Here is a 20,343-nt window from a genome sequence, read left to right as displayed (position 1 = left end):
AGAAGAAATCTGGAAAAAAAAAAAAAAGAAAAAATAATTAGAAAAAAGTCCCCAGCAGCAGCTGGATCTGCTCCCTTCCCCTTCCCTCCCCAGTGCAGCAAAGGGGGAAAATGGGAATTTTTGTAATTCAGGAATGGGGTGAGAGGGGATTAAAATCCTCCAGGGTTACGTGAGGTGAGACAGTGCAGATGTTGTGATTTTTATAATGAATTTATTTATTAGGAATTGATTTGATAAATAATGATTTAACTTCCTTTCAGCTCAGCCCACAGAGCTCCTCTTCTGCTGGGGCACCCGGAAGGGCCAGATCTGAGGGGAGAGCAGAGAAAAACAGGGATCAGGGGAAAAACAGGGGTTTAGGGGAAAAAACAGGGATTAGGGGAAAAACAGGGATCAGGGGAAAAATGGGGATTAGGGGAAAAACAGGGATCAGGGGAAAAACGGGGATCAGGGGAAAAACAGGATTTAGGGGAAAAATATTGATTAAGGGAAAAAACAGGGATTTAGGGGAAAAACAGGGATTAGGGGGAAAAACAGGGATTAGGGGGAAAAACAGGGATTAGGGGGAAAAACAGGATTTAGGGGAAAAATATTGATTAAGGGAAAAAACAGGGATTTAGGGGAAAAACAGGGATTAGGGGGAAAAACAGGGATTAGGGGGAAAAACAGGATTTAGAGGAAAAATATTGATTAGGGGAAAAAACAGGGATTTAGGGGGAAACAGGGATTAGGGGAAAAACAGGGATTTAGGGTGTAATATTGATTGGGGGAAAATATTGATTAGGGGAAAAATACTGATTTAGGGAAAGGGAAATACTGATTTAGAGGAAAAGGAAACACTGATTTAAAAAATCATTTTGAAATTCATAATTGGCAATTAAGGGATCAATTATCGCTGCCCACCTGCCTGGCTGTACTCCACGCTCTTGAGGAAGAGCCCCGAGGCCGGGGCCATGGCGTGAGGGGGCAGCGCGCGGGGGTCCTTCAGCTCCAGCAGCTGCTGCACCTGCTGAGGGGACAGCCTGCCCTGGCCCACGGCCACCAGGGCCCCCACCATCCTCCTGACCTGTGACAGAGGGGACACCGCTGGTGACAGCCACCAGGGCCCCACCATCCTGACCTGTGACAGCGTGGGGACACCGCTGGTGACAGCCACCAGGGCCCCACCATCCTGACCTGTGACAGCGTGGGGACACCGCTGGTGACAGCCACCAGGGCCCCACCATCCTGACCTGTGACAGAGGGGACACCAGCTGGTGACAGCCACCAGGGCCCCACCGTCCTGAACTGTCACACCAGGGCCCCACCATCCTGAACTGTGACAGCATGGGGACACCCAGCTGGTGACAGCCACCAGGGCCCCACCGTCCTGAACTGTGACAGCATGGGGACACCCAGCTGGTGACAGCCACCAGGGCCCCACCATCCATCCTCCTGACCTGTGACAGAGGGGACACCCAGCTGGTGACAGCCACCAGGCCCCACCATCCTGACCTGTGACAGCATGGGGACACCCAGCTGGTGACAGCCACCAGGGCCCCCACCATCCTCCTGACCTGTGACAGCATGGGGACACCAGCTGGTGACAGCCAGCAGGGCCCCACCATCCTGACCTGTGACAGCATGGGGACACCAGCTGGTGACAGCCAGCAGGGCCCCACCGTCCTGACCTGTGACAGCATGGGGACACCAGCTGGTGACAGCCAGCAGGGCCCCACCGTCCTGACCTGTGACAGCATGGGGACACCAGCTGGTGACAGCCAGCAGGGCCCCACCGTCCTGACCTGTCACATGTGGGGACACCAAACTCTGGTTTTAACCAGCCAGGAACGAGCCTGGCCTAGGTCCCAGTGCCAGCGTCTCATTCACCCCCAATTCTCCATCCCCAATCCTCATCCCGAACTCTTCACCCCCAAATTCCCCCTCCTGAATTCCCCAATACCAAATTCTCCATCCCCAATTCCCCGTTTCCATTCCCCCATCCCAAATTCTCTGCCCCAGATTCCCCCTCTCCAATCCTCATCCCAAATTCTCTGCCCCAGATTCCCCCTCCCCAATTCCCCCATCCCAATTCTCCACCCTCAAATCTCCATTTCAATTCCCGCCCCTAATTCCCCATCCCAAATTCTCCATCCCCAATTCCCCATTCCCAATTCATTTCCGATTTTCCATCCCCAATTCTCTGCCCCAAATTCTCCATCCCCAATTCCCCTTCCCCGGTTATTCACCTGCAATTCTCAATTTCAATTCTCCATCCCAAATTCTCTGCCCCAAATTTCCCCTCCCAGACTCCCCCTCCCCATTTTTCCATCCCAAATTTTCCCTCCCCAATTCTCATCCCAGATTCCCCCTCCCCAATTTCCCTCCCCATTTTTCCATCCCAAATTTTCCCTCCCCAATTTTCCATCCCAAATTTCCCCTCCCCAATCCTCATCTCAAATTCTCTGCCCCAAATTCCCCCTCCCCAATTCCCCCTCCCCAATTTCCCCTCCCCAATTTTCCATCCCCAATTCCCCCTCCCCAATTCCCCCTCCCCAATTCCCCCTCCCCAATTTTCCATCCCAAATTCCCCTCCCCAATCCTAATCCCAAAGTTTTCGTTAATTGATAATTTGGGTTTGCAGCAGCTGCAGGCAGTACCTGTCGGTACAGGAAGGATTTGCTCTTCACTGTCACCTCCCAGAACTCCAGTCCGCTGAAAAATGAGGGGAAAAAAGCAAAAGAAAAAAGATTTAAATCAAATTTCAAATGGTTTTTTACCTCCCAGAGCTCCAGTTCCCTGAAAAACGAGGGAAAAAAGGATTTAAATCAAATTTCAGGTGGTTTTTAACCTCCCAGGAGCTGCTCCCTGATGATCCCACACTCCAGCCTGTCCCATCTGGCTTCTCCCTACAAATCTGAGTTTTTGGGCTCTCACTTGTGCAGGCAGAGAACAACCAAACCCAATTCCTTGCCAGAGGTGATTTTCAGCCACCAAAATGAGATAAAATAACACAAAGCCCCTCCCAGGAGCTGCTCCCTGCCGATCCCACACTCCAGCCTGTCCCTCCCGCCTCGGGCTGGGTTCTCACCTGTGCAGGAAGGGAAATAAAACCCCAATTCCTTGGCAGAGGTGGATTTCAGCCACCAAAATGAGAGAAAATAACACAAAACCCCTCCCAGGAGCTGCTCCCTGGTGATCCCACACTCCAGCCTGTCCCCCCGCTGTCCCCCCGGCCGGGCTGTCACCTGTGCAGGCAGGGAAAAACCAAACCCATTCCTTGGCAGAGGTGGATTTCAGTCATCAAAATGAGAGAAAATAACACAAAGCCCCTCCCAGGAGCTGCTCCCTGCCGATGCCCCGCTGCAGCCTGTCCCCCGCTGTCCCCCCGGCCGGGCTGTCACCTGTGCAGGCCGTGGTGGCTCAGGAGGCCGGGCCCGGGCTGGAGCTGCAGCTGCAGCAGGGTCCTGACGGGGCTCTGCTCCTCGGCGTGCAGCGAGCGGAAGGTGCTGAAGTCGTGGGTGCCCAGCAGGAGCCGCGCTGCTTCCCGCATGGCCGCGATGTCCAGGGGGCTGCAGCACACACAGCCCGGCTCAGGCGCTGGGCAGGGCTCGGAGCCCAGGGCACTGAGCCAGGCTCAAACACCGAGGAGGTACAGTGCCTCAAACCCCAGAGTTAGGCCAGGCTCAAACCCCACAGAGTTATGCCAGCCTCAAACCCCATAGAGTTATGCCAGGCTCAAACCCCACAGAGTTATGCCAGCCTCAACCCCCATAGAGTTATGCCAGCCTCAACCCCCATAGAGTTATGCCAGGCTCAAACCCCATATAGTTATGCCAGGCTCAAACCCCACAGAGTTGTGCCAGGCTCAAACCCCACAGAGTTATGCCAGCCTCAAACCCCATAGAATTATGCCAGGCTCAAACCCCACAGAGTTATGCCAGCCTCAACCCCCATAGAGTTATGCCAGGCTCAAACCCCATAGAGTTATGCCAGGCTCAAACCCCACAGAGTTATGCCAGGCTCAAACCCCACAGAGTTATGCCTGGCTCAAACCCCACAGAGTTATGCCAGGCTCAAACCCCATAGAATTATGCCAGGCTCAAACCCCACAGAGTTATGCCAGCCTCAAACCCCACAGAGTTATGCCAGGCTCAAACCCCATAGAGCCAGGCTCAAACCCCACAGAGTTATGCCAGCCTCAACCCCCATAGAGTTATGCCAGCCTCAAACCCCACAGAGTTATGCCAGGCTCAAACCCCATAGAGTTATGCCAGGCTCAAACCCCACAGAGTTATGCCAGCCTCAAACCCCACAGAGTTATGCCAGGCTCAACCCCCATAGAGTTATGCCAGGCTCAAACCCCATAGAGTTATGCCTGGCTCAAACCCCATAGAGTTATGCCAGGCTCAAACCCCATAGAGTTATGCCAGGCTCAAACCCCAGGGAATTACACCAGGCTCAAACCCCACAGAATTCCACCAGGTTTAAACTCCGGTGAGTTACACCAGGCTCAAATCCCATAGAATTGCACCAGGCTCAAACCCCAAGGAATTAATCCAGCCTCAAACCCCAAGGAATTCCACCAGGCTCAAACCCCAAGGAATTAATCCAGCCTCAAATCCCAAGGAATTCCACCAGGCTCAAACCCCAAACTCCTTTTAGGGAAGGAAAGCAGAGCTCTGACCCATCTCCGTGTCCTCTGTGACTGCTCCAACCTCCAGAAAAGGGTTTGTGCTTCCAGGTCCTGACTGGTTTTCAGTCTGAGCAAAATGAACAACCCAAACCCCGCACAAATTCTACTTCAAGCTGGTTTTTTTCTGGCCGCCTCCACGGACGGGCACTCCCAGCCTCCCTGGGCAGCAATTCCCACATTTAACAACTCTTTAAAAGGGGAAATTCCTCCTAAACCTCTCCTGGGACCCTTAAACCCTCCCGATGCCCAACTTAAACCCCAGCCTGAGGCCAGTCCCTCTTACCCTGTCCCAGAGCCCAACCTGGGGCTGTCCCCTCCTGTTCAGAGCCAAAACAACCCCTTTCTTTCCCTCCCCCAGCCCCGATTCCCTGATTTTCGTGGCCGAGGAGCGTCCCCGGGAGCTGGACTCACCCTCCTGGAGGAGCCCAGCACAGATCCCGCTCGAAGACGGGGATTTGGGAGCCGTGGGCACAGCCCAGCAGCAGGCGGTAGATGTAGGTCCTGGAGAGGGCACAGAAACGGGCGTGGAAGGTGCTGGGAACCCGCTGGGCACTGAGGATGCTGTGGGACAGAGGGGACACGTGACAGGGACACCGAAATTCCAAAGATTTTCCATCGACACCAAAATTCCAAACTCATTGACAGGGACACGGGAATTCCAAAGCTTTTCCATGGACAGGGACACCAAAATTCCAAAGATTTTCCATCAACAAGGACACCAAAATTCCAAAGCTTTTCCATGGACAGGGACACAGGAATTCCAAAGCTTTTCCATTGACAGGGACACGGGAATTCCAAAGCTTTTCCATGGACAGGGACACGGGAATTCCAAAGCTTTTCCATGGACAGGGACACCAAAATTCCAAAGCTTTTCCATGGACAGGGACACTGAAATTCCAAAGCTTTTCCTCAGGAAGTTGCTGGGCACTGAGGATGCTGTGGAACACAGGGGACAGGGAGACAAATTCCAAAGGTTTTCTATTGACAAAGACACAGAAATTCCAAAGCTTTTCCATGGACAGGGACACAGGAATTCCAAAGCTTTTCCACCAACAAGGACACTGAAATTCCAAAGATTTTCCCCTGGAAGGTGCTGGGCATTGAGGATGCTGTCGGACACAGGGGACAGGTGACAGGGACACCAAAATTCCAAAGATTTTCCTCAGGAAGGTGCTGGGCACTGAGGATGCTGTGGGACAGAAGGGACAGGTGACAGGGACACCAAAATTCCAATGATTTTCCTCAGGAAGGTGCTGGGCACTGAGGATGCTGTGGGACAGAAGGGACAGGTGACAGGGACACCGAAATTCCAAAGGTTTTCCCCTGGAAGGTGCTGGGCACTGAGGATGCTGTGGGACACAGGGACAGGGACACAGACATTCCAAAGTGAGAGGGAAGAACTCCCCTCTGCTGCCCCCAAAGCAGCTCCCACAGCAGGTGCAGACGCCTCCAAGGAGGTCTCTGCCCTCAGGACCTGCAGGGCTTCGTGCAGCCAGGAAAATCCAGGAAAATCCAGGAAAATCCAGGAAAATCCCAGCATCAGTGGGGTGGGGTGGGACTGAACCCAGCAGAACACTCTCGGCCCCAAAAGCCATTCCCTGAGTGCTCGCTCACCTCCTACCGACCCCAAAGACCCCCAGGCAGCTGAGCTTCCCTCAGGGGGAAATTCCCTGCTTCTCCAAACCCCAAATCCCCTCCCCACGCAGCCCGGGAGCCAGCAAGGAGGGCACAGCCACCAGATTCTCCCTGCAAGGGAGGGAACGGAGCCTCCCTGAGCTCCTGCACCTCTCCCGAAGTGTCCTCATGGACTGGTGTGACTGTCCCTTGTCCCAAATCCACCCTGCAGGAAAAAGCCAGCAGGGAGTCCCTGCACAGAGCCACAACCCTGCAGGTGCTGCTTCTCCTCAGAAGGGAGTTCTTCTCCTGCTTCTCCTCAGAAGGGAGTTCCTCTCCTGCTTCTCCTCAAAGGGAGTTCCTCTCCTGCTTCTCCTCAGAAGGGAGTTCCTCTCCTGCTTCTCCTCAGAAGGGAGCTCTTCTCCTGCTTCTCCTCAAAGGGAGCTCTTCTCCTGCTTCTCCTCAGAAGGGAGCTCTTCTCCTGCTTCTCCTCAAAGGGAGCTCTTCTCCTGCTTCTCCTCAGAAGGCAGTTCCTCTCTTGCTTCTCCTCAGAAGGGAGCTCTTCTCCTGCTTCTCCTCAAAGGGAGTTCTTCTCCTGCTTCTCCTCAGAAGGGAGTTCCTCTCCTGCTTCTCCTCAGAAGGGAGCTCTTCTCCTGCTGTTTGCCTCAGAAGGGAGTTTTTCTCCTCCTGTTTTGCCTCCCTGCCTCTGGAATTTAGTGAGGAGAAAGGAGCCAGGGCGGCCAAAAAAGCCAGGCTGGATTTGGGACCACAAATGTCTTTATTTACTTGCAGGAAGGTTGGTGCTCTGGGGAGTTTTGGAGCTCAAGAGCCTCTGGCTCACAGCCCTCCCTCCCCTGGCTCAGACCGCAGAGGGAGAAAGGAAAGCTGAGCCACAAAGATCTGCAAAAACAAGCCCAGGAACCGCTCCAGAGCCATAAACCACCCGGAGAAATGCAAACTCCATCCTCCAGCCCAGGAACCGCTCCAGAGCCATAAACCACCCGGAGAAATGCAAACTCCATCCTCCAGCCCAGGAACCGCTCCAGAGCCATAAACCACCTGGAGAAATGCAAACTCCATCCTCCAGGCCTGCAGTGGGGTTGGAAGGCAGGACCTCCAGCCTCCTCTAAACACAAGAATGAAACGTTGACGTTTATTCCCCTCCGCCTGCGTGCCTCCGCAGGCACGGTCTGCCTTGAGCGAGCACTGGCGAGGTTTTGATTAAACAACCATCCTTCCAGAAGGATTCCTTCAGAGGAGCTCCTTTCTGCTCACACAATTCCTCCGTGCACGCAGCTCCTCCTGCTGCAATCCTTCCTTTCAGCCAGGAATGCTGTTCCAGAATTTTCTCCAGCAGCTGCATTTCAGGCCTTTTAAAAATGATGGTAAATAAAGAACTGTGGCATTTCTTTTACCTTTTTTACCGTTTCCAACAGGGCCTGAATTTTGAGATCACAGGAGAAAAAAAAGAGCCCGAAGACATTTAACTACATCATCCATTTCTACCCAAAGCCATTATTATTATCATTGTTTATTATTATTATAATTATTATTATAATTTTATTATTATTATTATTATTATTATCATTATTATCATTATCATTGTTTATTATTATTATCATTATTTTATTTTTATTATTATCATTATTATTATCATCATTATTATTTTAATTATTATCATTATCATTATTCTTATTATCATTGTTTATTATTATCATTATTATTTTATTATTTTTATTATTATCATTATCATTATTATTGTTTATTATTATTATTGTTTATTATTATTATTATGCAGGAATTGCTTGGCTAGGGACGTTTGTCCCACTTATTATTATTATTATCATGATTATTATTATTATTACTATTATTTACATGCAGGAATCGCTTGGCTAGGGACGTTTTTCCCTATTATTATTATTATTATTATTATTATTATTATTATTATTATTATTATTATTACTATTATTTACATGCAGGAATCGCTCGGCTAGGGATGTTTTCCCGGTTATTATTATTATTATTATTATTATTATTATTATTATTATTATTATTATTATTACTACTACTACTACTATTATTTACATGCAGGAATCGCTTGACTAGGGACGTTTTTCCTGATTATTATTATTATTATTATTATTATTATTATTATTATTATCATTATTATCATTATTATCATTATTATTACTACTATTATTTACATGCAGGAATCGCTTGGCTAGGGACGTTTTTCCTGATTATTATTATTATTATTATTATTATTATTATTACTACTACTACTACTATTATTTACATGCAGGAATCGCTTGGCTAGGGACGTTTTTCCTGATTATTATTATTATTATTATTATTATTATTATTATTATTATTATTATTATTATTATTATTAGCATGATGCAGGAATCGCTCGCTAGGGACGTTTCCCCGCTCCTGCAGTACAACCAAGGCACAATAAAGGATCTTTTCCCCCTGCAGGGTCTCACCGGATGGGCTCGGGCCCCAGGTGGCGGTTGAGGCCCCGCACCAGCTGCTCCCCGCTGAAGGCCGCGCGGCCCGGCGCCCGCTGCACGTCCAGGTGCGCGGCGTTGGCCAGGGCGTGGACGCCGCTGTCCGTCCGGCTGGAGATGTGGAACCTGACCGGAGCGCTGGGCTGCAGCCGCGCCGCTGCCCGCTGCGAGCGAACGGGAACACGGGTCAGGAGGAACGGGAAAATGCAGAGGAGATGGGGAAATGCAGGGGGAACCAGGCAGAATTCAGCAAAAATTCAACAATAATTCAGCAAAAATTCAGCAAAAATCCAGTAATCATTCAGTCATAATTCAGTAATTATTCAGTAATTATTTAGCAAAAATTCAGCAAAAATTCAGCAAAAATTCAGCAAAAATCCAGTAATCATTCAGCAATAATCAGTAATTATTCAGCCATAATTCAGCAAAAATTCAGCCATAATCCAGTAATTATTCAGCCATAATTCAGTAATTATTCAGGAATAATTCAGTAAAAATTCCGCTGTAGTTCAGTAATCATTCAGCCATAATTCAGTAATTATTCAGCAATAATTCAGCAATTATTCTGCAATTATTCAGCAAAAATTCAGCAAAAATTCAGCCGTAGTTCAGTAATCATTCAGCAATAATCCAGTAATCATTCAGCCATAATTCAGTAATTATTCAGCAATAATTCAGCAAAAATTCAGCCATAGTTCAGTAATCATTCAGCCATAATCCAGTAATTATTCAGCCATAATTCAGTAATTATTCAGCAAAAATTCAGCAAAAATTCAGCAATAATTCAGCAATAATCCAGCAGAATTGTCCTCCTCCTGATGCCTTGGGAAGGCTGGCCTGGAGCAGAGGCTGGACAGAGCTAAAGAATAAAGCAGGGATTTATTAAAGGATCTCCTCCATGGATCCACCTTGGGCAGCACAAGAGCCCAGCCAGGGCTGCACCCAAGAGGAACCAAAATAGCCCCAAAAATGGATGATTGGTCACAAAATGAGAAGTTCTGCTCCGTTTGCATCTTGGAGTGAATTGTCCCAGTCCAGCTCCAGCCCGTGCAGTCCCACCCTGCTTGTTTGTCTCTGTGCAGCCCACGGTGTTTGTGCTCCTGGGCTGAGCTTTGGATCATTTGTCCTTGGTGCCCAGCTGGAGCAGGAATTGTTTTGTGTCCCTGCTCTGTGCAGAGAGCTCAGCATCCCCTGCTGTGAGCCCAGAGCCACCCACTGAAGCAGCACAGAATGTGGGAAACAGAAAAGCCAAACCTGAGGCCTCACTCCTGGCTAAGCACCCCCTGTGCTGCTCCCAGAGGAGTCTGGAGTTACTGTGGGTCAAAAGGAATCGAGGGTTTGGGGGAATTTCTCCTAAAATCAGTGGTTGCTCAGCTTCTGCCCTGAAATCACCTCAAACAGAGCACCCAAAATGCCATGAGAGCTTCCTCAGGGGGATAAAATCAAGCCAAAGTGAACTAGTAAAGATGAACTACTAAAAATTAACTTCTAAAAATTAACTTCTAAAAATTAGCTTCTAAAAATTAACTTCTATCTGTCCTCCGCTTTGTGTCATGTGAGCTTCCTTCAGCGCACAAAACAAACTGAAAAATATTCATCTCTGTATCTGCTTTCTGTGGTTGGGTGAGGGGGGAAAGCATCACCCGTTTCAGCCCATTTCAACCCAAAGCCCAGACAGAAAATCCAGAGAAAATTACTGCAGGGAACGAGTGAAACATCCAAAAGAGTGAAAAACCACAAAAGAAGGCAGGAAACCAGAGGCATGACTCAAAATTTCCTTCTCCTTCCCATCCCCGCTCCCGAGCGCTGAACCCAGCGGTTTTTATTGGGTTTTAATTTGGTACAAGAGTCGATGAAATTCGAATTGCTGACTCACAAATACCTCCCAGACTCCTGCAGGAGCAGTCAGGGTTGTGAGCTCTCAGAAATGTTCTGTGAAAATGCCCAGGGAGGAAGAAAAAAAACGTAACCAAGCTGCAGGGGGAGGCCTGGGAAAGAGAACCCGACTGATTTTTGCCTTCCGTTTGCAGCTCACATGTGGTTACAATTAACAGTGAAAAAAAAAATAAAAAATCTGCATTTATCACCCCCAAGCAGAGAGGAGCAGACAGAAACGAAATCGTTTCCTGCAGCAGACCTTGGCCTGCGCCTCAGCAATTTGTCTGAGAGCTGATTTTTAAGAGCAAAGTTTCTCCAGAGATGTTTGGGTTTTGCAGGCTCCTCCCTGCCTCTCTCCACCCTCTTCTCCCCCTCCTTCCTCAGCAGACAAAAACCAGCCAGTGGAAACGAGAGTTGAGAGAGACAACAGGAGAGAACATGGAAAATATCCTTTTTTCCTTCTTGGGAGCATCCCAGCTCCATCTGGATGAGCAGGAACCAGGCTGGATCAGCACAGCACTGAACTTCTGCACTGGAAACCAGACTGGAGAGGAAAGGAGGAGCAAAGCCTCAAGTAAATCTGATTATTTCCCCTGCTCAGCCCAGCCCAGCAAACCCACAAAGGTGCAGGACTGGGGGTTTTCCTTCCACAAATGAGATTTTTCTCCTCCATCAGGTTTTTCCCACCTTTCTGAGCACCCCAAGGAGGAATGTCACCATCAAGCCACCAAATAAATCCCAGTCCGTGGAGCTCAAAGCTTTGTGGATTTTTCCTCCAGCACAACAAAACACACTGATAATATTCCACCAACTGCTGCCTCCAGCTTCAATTTTAATATTTCATTTCTTTTGGATGGGATAGAACCTCCTGGAAGAGAGAATTTCTGAACTGCTCAGCTTCTCTTTGCAGGCAGCTAAGAAACGACCCCTTCACCTTTGCAAATATCTCCCATCTGAATATCCAAAATCCTTTGAGCACCGAAGGTTTCCTCCTCTCCTTTCATCTCTTCATATCCCCACCCTGAATTTCAAAAAAAAAAAGTGCATTATTTACATGCAGGACTTGCTTGGATAAGGACCAGTTTTTCCTGCCCTTGCTGGCTTTCATCTGAGGTTTTGGTGCCGTTCATCCAGATCCCCATCCTGTCTGGGATCCTCTGTGGCTTCCCAGGGTGGGACTGGAGCAGGAGTGAAGATTTCACCCAGCTAAAAAGAAATGAACAAGATAAAGGAATAAAGCAGCTGGGCTGTCCTCAGTTCACAGCTCTCTGCTCCCTCCCTTGAGCCACAGCAAACATCAATTTATTTTTTTTTTAATTATTATTTTTTTATTTAGCAGGTGCTATAAACACTGAAACCTTGCCTTTGGCACCTGCTGGAAGCCTCTCACATCTCACCCATCTGAATTTCTCCTGAATTTTTCCACCCAGCCGCATTCCTGGAGCAGCCAGGGTGGAAGTTCATCCCTCAGACACGCCAGGGATGCAGGGGGAAGCACAAACTGCATTTAGCTGCTAACAGGCTTCACTCACTGAGCCCTCCACAGCTTGAATTACGCTGGAATTTCCACTGCTGGCTGCCAGAATGATATGGATCCACATTCCAGCTCCTTTTATTGCTCCCAGCTCACTTTTCCTCTCGTGCTGCAGGGAAGAACAGGCAAAATTATGAACACCACCCGTGGCAGGGGAGCAAAAGTTCATCCACTTCCCTTCCTGAAGTCTGAATTTGAAATAAAAAAAAAAATCCTGCGGGTTTTCCATCGACCTTCACAGGCGTTGGGAATGTTTTGGGAAAATAAATTTCTCTTCCCCTAGACCGGTCGTGGTTTTATCCTCTGGAATGGCCTCAGAGGCTGCGGAGCCCTGCCAGGGAGCTGCAGAATTCATTAATTACAGTGTTCTAATAATTAATAACACGAAAGTCGTCCCGGCCTCCCTGACTCACTGGGTGAGCTGAAACTAATTAAAACCCCAGCTCATTTGCAGTCGGGCGGGTGAAATGGAAGGGAATGCCAGGAAGGACACGCTGAGAATGTGGATTTTGTTAGAAGGTTTCCAAAGCAATCGCGACGTCACTGGGATTATTATCAAAACAGAGGCTGAGGATGACAGATCTCTTTGCCCGTTTGAAATTCTTGCTCTTTTTTTAAAGGACGTGGGGAAGGAGGTTGGACCAGAGCTGCCTTGCATAGTAAGGAGCTGGTGCTTCTCCTTCCTCTCGTCTCCTCCTCCCTTTTCCTTTCATGAGGAACAATTTCTGCCCTCGGCACAAGGCTGCTGGCCAGAACAGGCTTTTGGGAGGGGAAGATGAGTTTGGGCAGCAATTCCCAGCAAAATGGGAAATGGGAGATGGTTCAGGCCTGAGGGAAGGGAACTCTGCAGATCCTGAGCGACAGCAAAAGGTGAGATCTTCCTTTACAGCAGAGACTTTCTAAGAATTGAGACAGAGCCTGAGGTCCTGGATGTGAAATCTTCCATGAAGAACTGGAGGGAGCCAAATCACAAAGCTCAAACCTCTGAATGTGGAGAAACAAGGCCTGCAATTTGCGTTGGGCCCAACAAGGCCAAGGTGGGCTCCTGAATGCTCCAAGACTTGTCTCCAAGAAATAAAAGCTCACCTCCTCTTTGAGGAGGTGAAATAAAAGCTCACCTCCTACAAGAGACAGAGCCTGAAGTCCTGAATGTGAAATTTTCCATGAAGAACCGGAGGGAGCCAAATCAGAAAACTCAAACCTCTGAATGTGGGGAAACAAGGCCTGGAGTTTGCTTTGGGCCCAACAAGCCCAAGGTGGGTTTCTGAATGCTCCAAGACTTGTCTCCAAGAAATAAAAGCTCACATCCTCAAAAGAGGAGGTGAAATAAAAAGCTCACCTCCTACAAGAGACAGAGCCTGAAGTCCTGGATGTGAAATCTTCCATGAAGAACTGGAGGGAGCCAAATCACAGAGCTCCAACCCCCTCATGAGGGGAAACAAGGCCTGGAGTTTGCTTTGGGCTTTCAAGACTTGTCTCCAAGAAATAAAATGTTGTCAGCAAAGTTCACCCCTTCAAAAAGAGATGAAAAGCTCCTACAAGAGACAGAGCATGAAGTCCTGGATGTTAAAAGTTCCAAGAATAACTGGAGGGAGCCAAGTGACAGAGCTCCAAGCTCCCCATGAGGGGAAGCAAGGCCTGGAATTTGCTTTGGGCCCAAATTGGGATTCCAAGTGCTCCAAGACTTGTCTCCAAGAAATAAAATGTCACCAGCAAAGCTCACCCCTTAAAAAAAGAGATGAAAAGCTCCTACAAGAGACAGAGCATGAGGTGCTGGATGTGAAAATTTCTGTGAATAACTGGAGGGAGCCAAATGACAGAGCTGCAACCTCGGGACGTGGGGAAACAAGGCCTGGAGTTTGCTTTGGGCCCAAATTAGGATTCCAAGTGCTCCAAGACTTGTCTCCAAAAAATAAAAATGTTGTCAGCAAAGCTCACCCCCCTCAAAGAGAGATGAAAAGCTCCTGCAAGTAGCTCTGGACTAAACCCAGGCTCCATTTCCTCTGGGCAGTTGCAGGGCTCTGTCACAGAGCAGCACCAAGGACTGAAAAAGCTTTGCAGTGACACAGATCTGTTCAGCCCCAGCCCAAACTGACACAAAACCAACCAGCCCACCCCAATTTCCACAAACCAGCTGCTGGAACACCAAGTCTGCACCTCCCAGGTTATTTGCTTGCAAACAAATGGCTGAACATCCTCGGAACACAATGAGGATCTCATTAGAGCTTTAATTTCGCCCTTCCCTTCGCCTGCCTTCCTGGCTCTGGGGAAAGCAGGGAAGTTCAAGGCTGCAGAGAAAAGGAGGAAGGAAGAGAAATTCCTGCAAGCCCCAGAAGTTTTCTATTAAAGCTGCTTTAAGGCTTCCCATGTGGTTCCAATAGACACAGCAGTGCCCAGCATCAATCCCACCACATGAAAGCACCGAGCTGGCCTGCAGAGTGCTGAGACTGGGGAAAAGGCAACACCAAATAAGCTCACGCTTGCCTTTTCCTCCTCTTCTTTTCTCCTCTAATCGCCCACCCTTCCCATCTGCCTGGGATAACGCAGAGCAACTGCTGGGCTCGCCCCGGGGCCAGAGCCTGGGGCCCTGCACGGCTCAGAGGATGAGAAAAACGGGAGAGAAAATCCTTTCTGGGCTCTGCACAATATTGCACCACTTTCTCTGCCACAGTCTCGGGCAAGAAGCCACATGAATACACCCTGAGAACCGTGATTCCACCATAATTCATCACACTTTCCTTCGGAGTTCATGCCTCAGGTTTGGCTTTTCTGTTTTCCACATTCTGGGCTGATCCCTCAGGTTTTAACTCTTTTGTTTTCCCCATTCTGTGCTGCTTCAGTGGGTGGCTCTGGGCTCACAGCAGGGGATGCTGAGCTCTCTGCACAGAGCAGGGACACAAAACAATTCCTGCTCCAGCTGGGCACCAAGGACAAATGATCCAAAGCTCAGCCCAGGAGCACAAACACCGTGGGCTGCAGAGAGACAAACAAGCAGGGTGGGACTGCACGGGCTGGAGCTGGAGCTGGACAATTCACTCCAAGATGCAAACGGAGCAGAACTTCTCATTTTGTGACCAATCATCCATTTTTTGGGGCCGTTTTGGTTCCTCTTGGGAGCAGCCCTGGCTGGGCTCTTGTGCTGCCCAAGGTGGATCCACGGAGGAGATCCTTTAATAAATCCCTGCTTTGTTCTGGAGCTCTGTCCAGCCTCTGCTCCAGGCCAGCCTTCCCAAGGCAGCCCAGTGAGAGCAGCAGGAATTCCCAGCCCCACAGAGCGTGGGGATGTCCTGCCCTTGTCACTTGGGGTGTCCCCAAGGCTGCTCCTGGCCAGCTCTGTCCTCCAGACCAGCAGGGCTGCAGAGCAGAGCGTCCCAAAGCGCTGCAGTTTGGGATTTGGGTCAGACAGACTGACCACAAACGGGAGCTGAGTGACAAAATGTGCTCTGACCTGCAGGAATCAACAACCTCTTACCTTCCAAGCAGGCACAACTTTCATTTTGAACTCCGTGATGCTTCCAAGACAAGAGAAATAATTCACCTTCCTTTTGATTCCTGACTCAGCAGCTCAACAGCAGCTTGTAATTAATTTACAATTTAAATTCACAACTGCATGACGACACTCGGGTGACCCATTTTCTACTCCTGGGTGTAAAAATGGGGTTTTTTTTTCATTCCTGTTCACATTCTCTGCAAGCTTAACAGCACCTGGGGTCCTCCAACCATTCCCAGCTCCAAGGAGCAGTGCAGGGATAACAGGACAGTATTTTTTTTTCCCCCTGGCACAACAGAACTCCAAAAAAAAAATGGAAGCAGCACAGAACAATGGACATCCTGCTGTGCTTTGTTCTGCAAACCTCTGTCAGGGACATCCTCTCCTGGGAGGAGACAGCATCCAGCTGCTGAACCCATGAGGGAGCTGGACATGAAGAGGACTGAGGCAGCTTTAAGGACGAGCCACAAGTCCTAACGGAGCTCAGGCACCGGAGCAGGGGCTCTCAGAGTCACTTCTGGGCTCAGTTCAGTCTCTTTGAAGGGCTCACATCTTTTTAAGGTCAGAATCTGTATCGTGACATCATTTTAGGCATTTGGTTTTGAACTTTGCAGTGTTTAGCACTCTGCCAGTTTTACTGAGTGCCCACCTCAAAATAATATTTACACCTGAGTGACCCTGAAAGCTTCATTCGTATGACAACAGGACCTACCTCCAAATAATTCTGGACTCCAACCAGGGCCTGATCACTCTTGGTCTCCATAACCCCACTGCAGAGCAAAACAAGTATGATTTATTGATGTGTGGCAACATTTAGGGACTTGACAGAGCCCACCAAAAAAATTCAGGACTTCCTGGGGGACTTCCTGCATCTTCCCACAGGACTTGCAGGGACTAAACACTGAGGGATGGGCAGGGAAAGTGCCTTAGTGGTTATTAAACTTATTAAAATTAAAATTATTTAAATTAAAATGATTATTTTCAAGAAGGGACGTTGGAAATAAAATAATCCTTCAAACATTCCTCTCTGGACTGGCCCTTGAGACAGAGGCTGACAGGAGAATAAGGCAGATAAATTAAATTAGTTTGAGATAAAACTATTTCAGGGCCAGCAGTTGGTTGCCAGTTGGAGGCCAGGACTCGTGAATGTCACAAACTGACTAAAAGGCCACAGAGACAGTCTGTGATGAGCTTCCTGCTCTGTCCTCCTGCCCCAGCCTGAGAGAAACCTCCCTTCTTCTCTGCCCTTTCCTTTTTGCCTTGCTGGTTTTATGCATTTCCTGCCTGAACCATTCCTTCTTCTGTGCACAGCAAAGTGCAGCTCCCACCTGCTCAGCGAGGGGTTAACCTCTCACCTGGACACTGTTCTGATCCACCCCTCCTCAAACTCTGCCTTCCCAAACTCTGCTCTCATCCAATCCTTCCCAAACTCTATCCTCAAACTCTGCCATCCCAAATTCTGCTCTCCCTAAACTCCACTCCCCCAAACCCTGCTCTCTCCAAATCCTGCCATTCCAAACTCTGCTCTCCCCAAACTCTGCTCTCATTCCTTCTTCCCCAAATTCTGGCCTGCCCAAACTCTGCTCTCCCAAATTTTTCTCATCCTTTCAAACTCTGCTCTCCCAAACCCTGCTCTCTCCAAATCCTGCCATTCCAAGCTCTGCCCTCTCCCAGCTCTATCCTGAAGCTCGAATCCCCAAACTCTTCCCTCTCCACGCTCTGTCCCCAAGCCCTGCTCCCTCCAAACTGTCCCCAAGGTCTATCCCCAAACCCTGCTCTCTCCAAACCCTGTTGCCTCCAAACACTGTCCCCAAGCTCCATCCCTAAACCCTGCTCTCTCTAAACTCTGTCCCCAGGCTCTGTCCCCAGGCTCTGTCCCCAAGCCCTGTCCCCAAGCCCTGCTCTCCCACCCGGCTCTCTCTAAACTCTGTCCCTAAACTCTGTCCCCAAGCCCCATCCCCAAGCCCTGATCTCCCACCCGGCTCTCTCTAAACTCTGTCCCTAAACTCTGTCCCCAAGACCCATCCCAAGCCCAATCCCAAGCCCTGCTCTCTCTAAACTCTGTCCCCAAGCCCTGTCCCCAGGCTCTGTCCCCAAGCCCCATCCCAAGCCCTGCTCTCCCACCCTGCTCTCTCTAAACTCTGTCCCCAGGCTCTGTCCCCAAGCCCTGCTCTCCCACCCTGCTCTCTCTAAACTCTGTCCCCAAGCCTTGTCCCCAGGCTCTGTCCCCAAGCCCCATCCCAAGCCCTGCTCTCCCACCCGGCTCTTTCTAAACTCTGTCCCCAGGCTCTGTCCCCAGGCTGTGTCCCCATCCCAAGCCCTGCTCTCCCACCCCGCTCTCTCTAAACTCTGTCCCCAGGCTCTGTCCCCAAGCCCTGCTCTCTCTAAACTCTGTCCCCAAGCCCCATCCCAAGCCCAATCCCAAGCCCTGCTCTCTCTAAACTCTGTCCCCAAGCCCCATCCCAAGCCCAATCCCAAGCCCTGCTCTCTCTAAACTCTGTCCCCAGGCTGTGTCCCCAGGCTGTGTCCCCAAGCCCTGTCCCCAGGCTGTGTCCCCAGGCTGTGTCCCCAAGCCCTGCTGTCCCACCCCGCTCTCTCCGTCCCTCCCCGGCCCCGCTCCGCTCCCGCACGTGGCTGCGGCCCAGCGGGGCACGTACCTGTACCTGGTGCCAAAGTACTGAAAGAACACCAGGTACCGGGCAGGGGCACTGCCCATGGCCGGGCCTGGGGGCGGGCACAGGCCCGGGAGCGGGCACAGGAGCGGGCACAGCCCCGGGAGCGGCCCCGGAGCGGAGCGGAGCGGCGGCAGCGCCCGGCAGCGCCGCCCCTTCCCCCGGCGGCAGCGCCGCTTCCGCCGCGCCGAGCGGAGCGAGCGGAACGGAGCGGGATGCTGGCACCGGGATGGGCCGCAGGGAAACGAATTCCAGCCAAAATCCACCGCCACACCCGGCTCTCCTATCCATCTGAAGCGAAATGAGGGGAAATTTGGTGTTTAATGCCATTTTTGTACACAAATTCCAGCCAAAATCCACCGCTACACCCGGCTCTCCTATCCATCTGAGTGCCCCGAAGCGAAATGAGGGGAAATTTGGTGTACAAAAACGGCATTAAACATCAAATTTCCCCTCATTTCACTTCTGGGAACTCAGATGGAAATGAGACCCTGATCTGGAGGTGAATTTTGGCTGGAATTTTTTTACAAAAACGGCATTAAACATCAAATTTCCCCTCATTTCGCTTCAGATGGATAGGAGAGCCTGGTGTGGAGGTGAATTTTGGCTGGAATTTGTGTACAAAAATGGCATTAAACATCAGATTTCCTCACTGTTCCTGTCCATGGCTGGGTGATGTCTCCTCGTGACATCTGCCATGGATTCAGACACCCCTGTGCCTCTTGTTTCACTCTTGGCTTTAGTTTAGGTCTATATTATGTAGGATTTTCTTCAAACATGGGATTTCCACTTAAGGCTTTTCTCTCAGTTCAGCTGGAAACGAGAGCCTGGTGTAGATGTGAATTTTGGTTGTAATTTGTTTACAAAACCAGCATTAAACATCAAATTTCACTTCATTTCCTCACTGTTCCTGCCCATGGCTGGGTGATGTCTCCTCGTGACATCTGCCATGGACTCAGCCACCCCTGGGCCTGTTTAGATGCAGAATTTTCTTCAAACGTGGCATTTCCATGTCAGGCCCTGGTCTCAGTCCACAGCAGGTTCATTTGAAACCACCCGTGAGCGCTGTGGTTGCTGCTGCCGTGTCTGTGGTGCTGGGTGGGTGGAAGATCACGATTAATTAACCTCAGTTAATTAACCCACACCGCATTTCGTTGCCCGTCCTGTGGCGATGGAATTCGGTTCAGCTGGACCCACAAAACCCCAGATGTGCTCCTCGCCCCGGTGATTCCTGCGGATTTATCCCCTGGCTGCTGGCAGCAGCAAATCCACTGCCCGTGGGAAATGAAAAATGGATTAAGGAGGGGCAGGATTGATGCCAATCCTGCTGCTGGTTACGGAATTTTACTGATGGATTGGGTTTGTTCTCCCTGCCTGGAAAGCCTGCCTGGAAATCAAGGAATGGTTTGGATTGGAAAGCTGAAATTCTGGAAATCCTGCCTGGAAATCAAGAAATGGTTTGGATTAGGAAATTGAAATTCACCTCTTCAGGAAATCAAGGAATGGTTTGGATTGGAAAGCTGAAATTCAGCTATTCTGGAAGTCATGGAATGGTTTGGATTGGAAAGTTGAAATTCTGGAAATCCTGCCTGGAAATCATGGAATGGTTTGGATTGGGAAGCTGAAATTCAGGAAATCCTGCCTGGAAGTCATGGAATGATTTGGATTGGAAAATTGAAATTCAGCTATTCTGGAAATGATGGAATGGTTTGGATTGGAAAGCTGGAATTCACCTATTCAGGAAATCATGGAATGCTTTGGATTGGAAAGCTGAAATTCTGGAAATCCTGCCTGGAAATGATGGAGTGGTTTGGATTGGAAAGTTGAAATTCACCTATTCAGGAAATCATGGAATGCTTTGGATTGGAAAGCTGGAATTCCGCTATTCCAACCCTCTGCCACAGCAGGGTCACCTTCCACCAGGCCAGTTTGCTCACCCTGACCTGGAATGTTTCCTGGGAGAGGAATAT

General features: G+C 49.7%; 1 protein-coding gene across 1 annotated transcript; it reads right to left on the bottom strand.

Annotated features, from left to right (window-relative positions):
* Positions 1-191: 191 nt before the first annotated feature.
* Positions 192-18,444, bottom strand: PUSL1 (pseudouridine synthase like 1). The gene is made up of 8 exons (XM_038159852.1): positions 18,359-18,444; positions 16,414-16,471; positions 8,776-8,963; positions 5,087-5,236; positions 3,384-3,551; positions 2,640-2,694; positions 904-1,066; positions 192-309 (listed from the first exon to the last, which is right to left on the bottom strand). The coding sequence occupies exons 1-8, from the start codon at positions 18,415-18,417 to the stop codon at positions 257-259; spliced, it is 894 nt and encodes a 297-aa protein (XP_038015780.1). The 5' UTR covers positions 18,418-18,444; the 3' UTR covers positions 192-256.
* Positions 18,445-20,343: the final 1,899 nt, after the last annotated feature.

This window comes from Motacilla alba, chromosome 21, assembly GCF_015832195.1.
Source record: "Motacilla alba alba isolate MOTALB_02 chromosome 21, Motacilla_alba_V1.0_pri, whole genome shotgun sequence".
Lineage (NCBI taxonomy): Eukaryota > Metazoa > Chordata > Aves > Passeriformes > Motacillidae > Motacilla > Motacilla alba.
The sequence above is the reverse complement of the archived record's forward strand: the minus strand, read 5'-3'. Positions and strand labels throughout refer to the sequence as shown.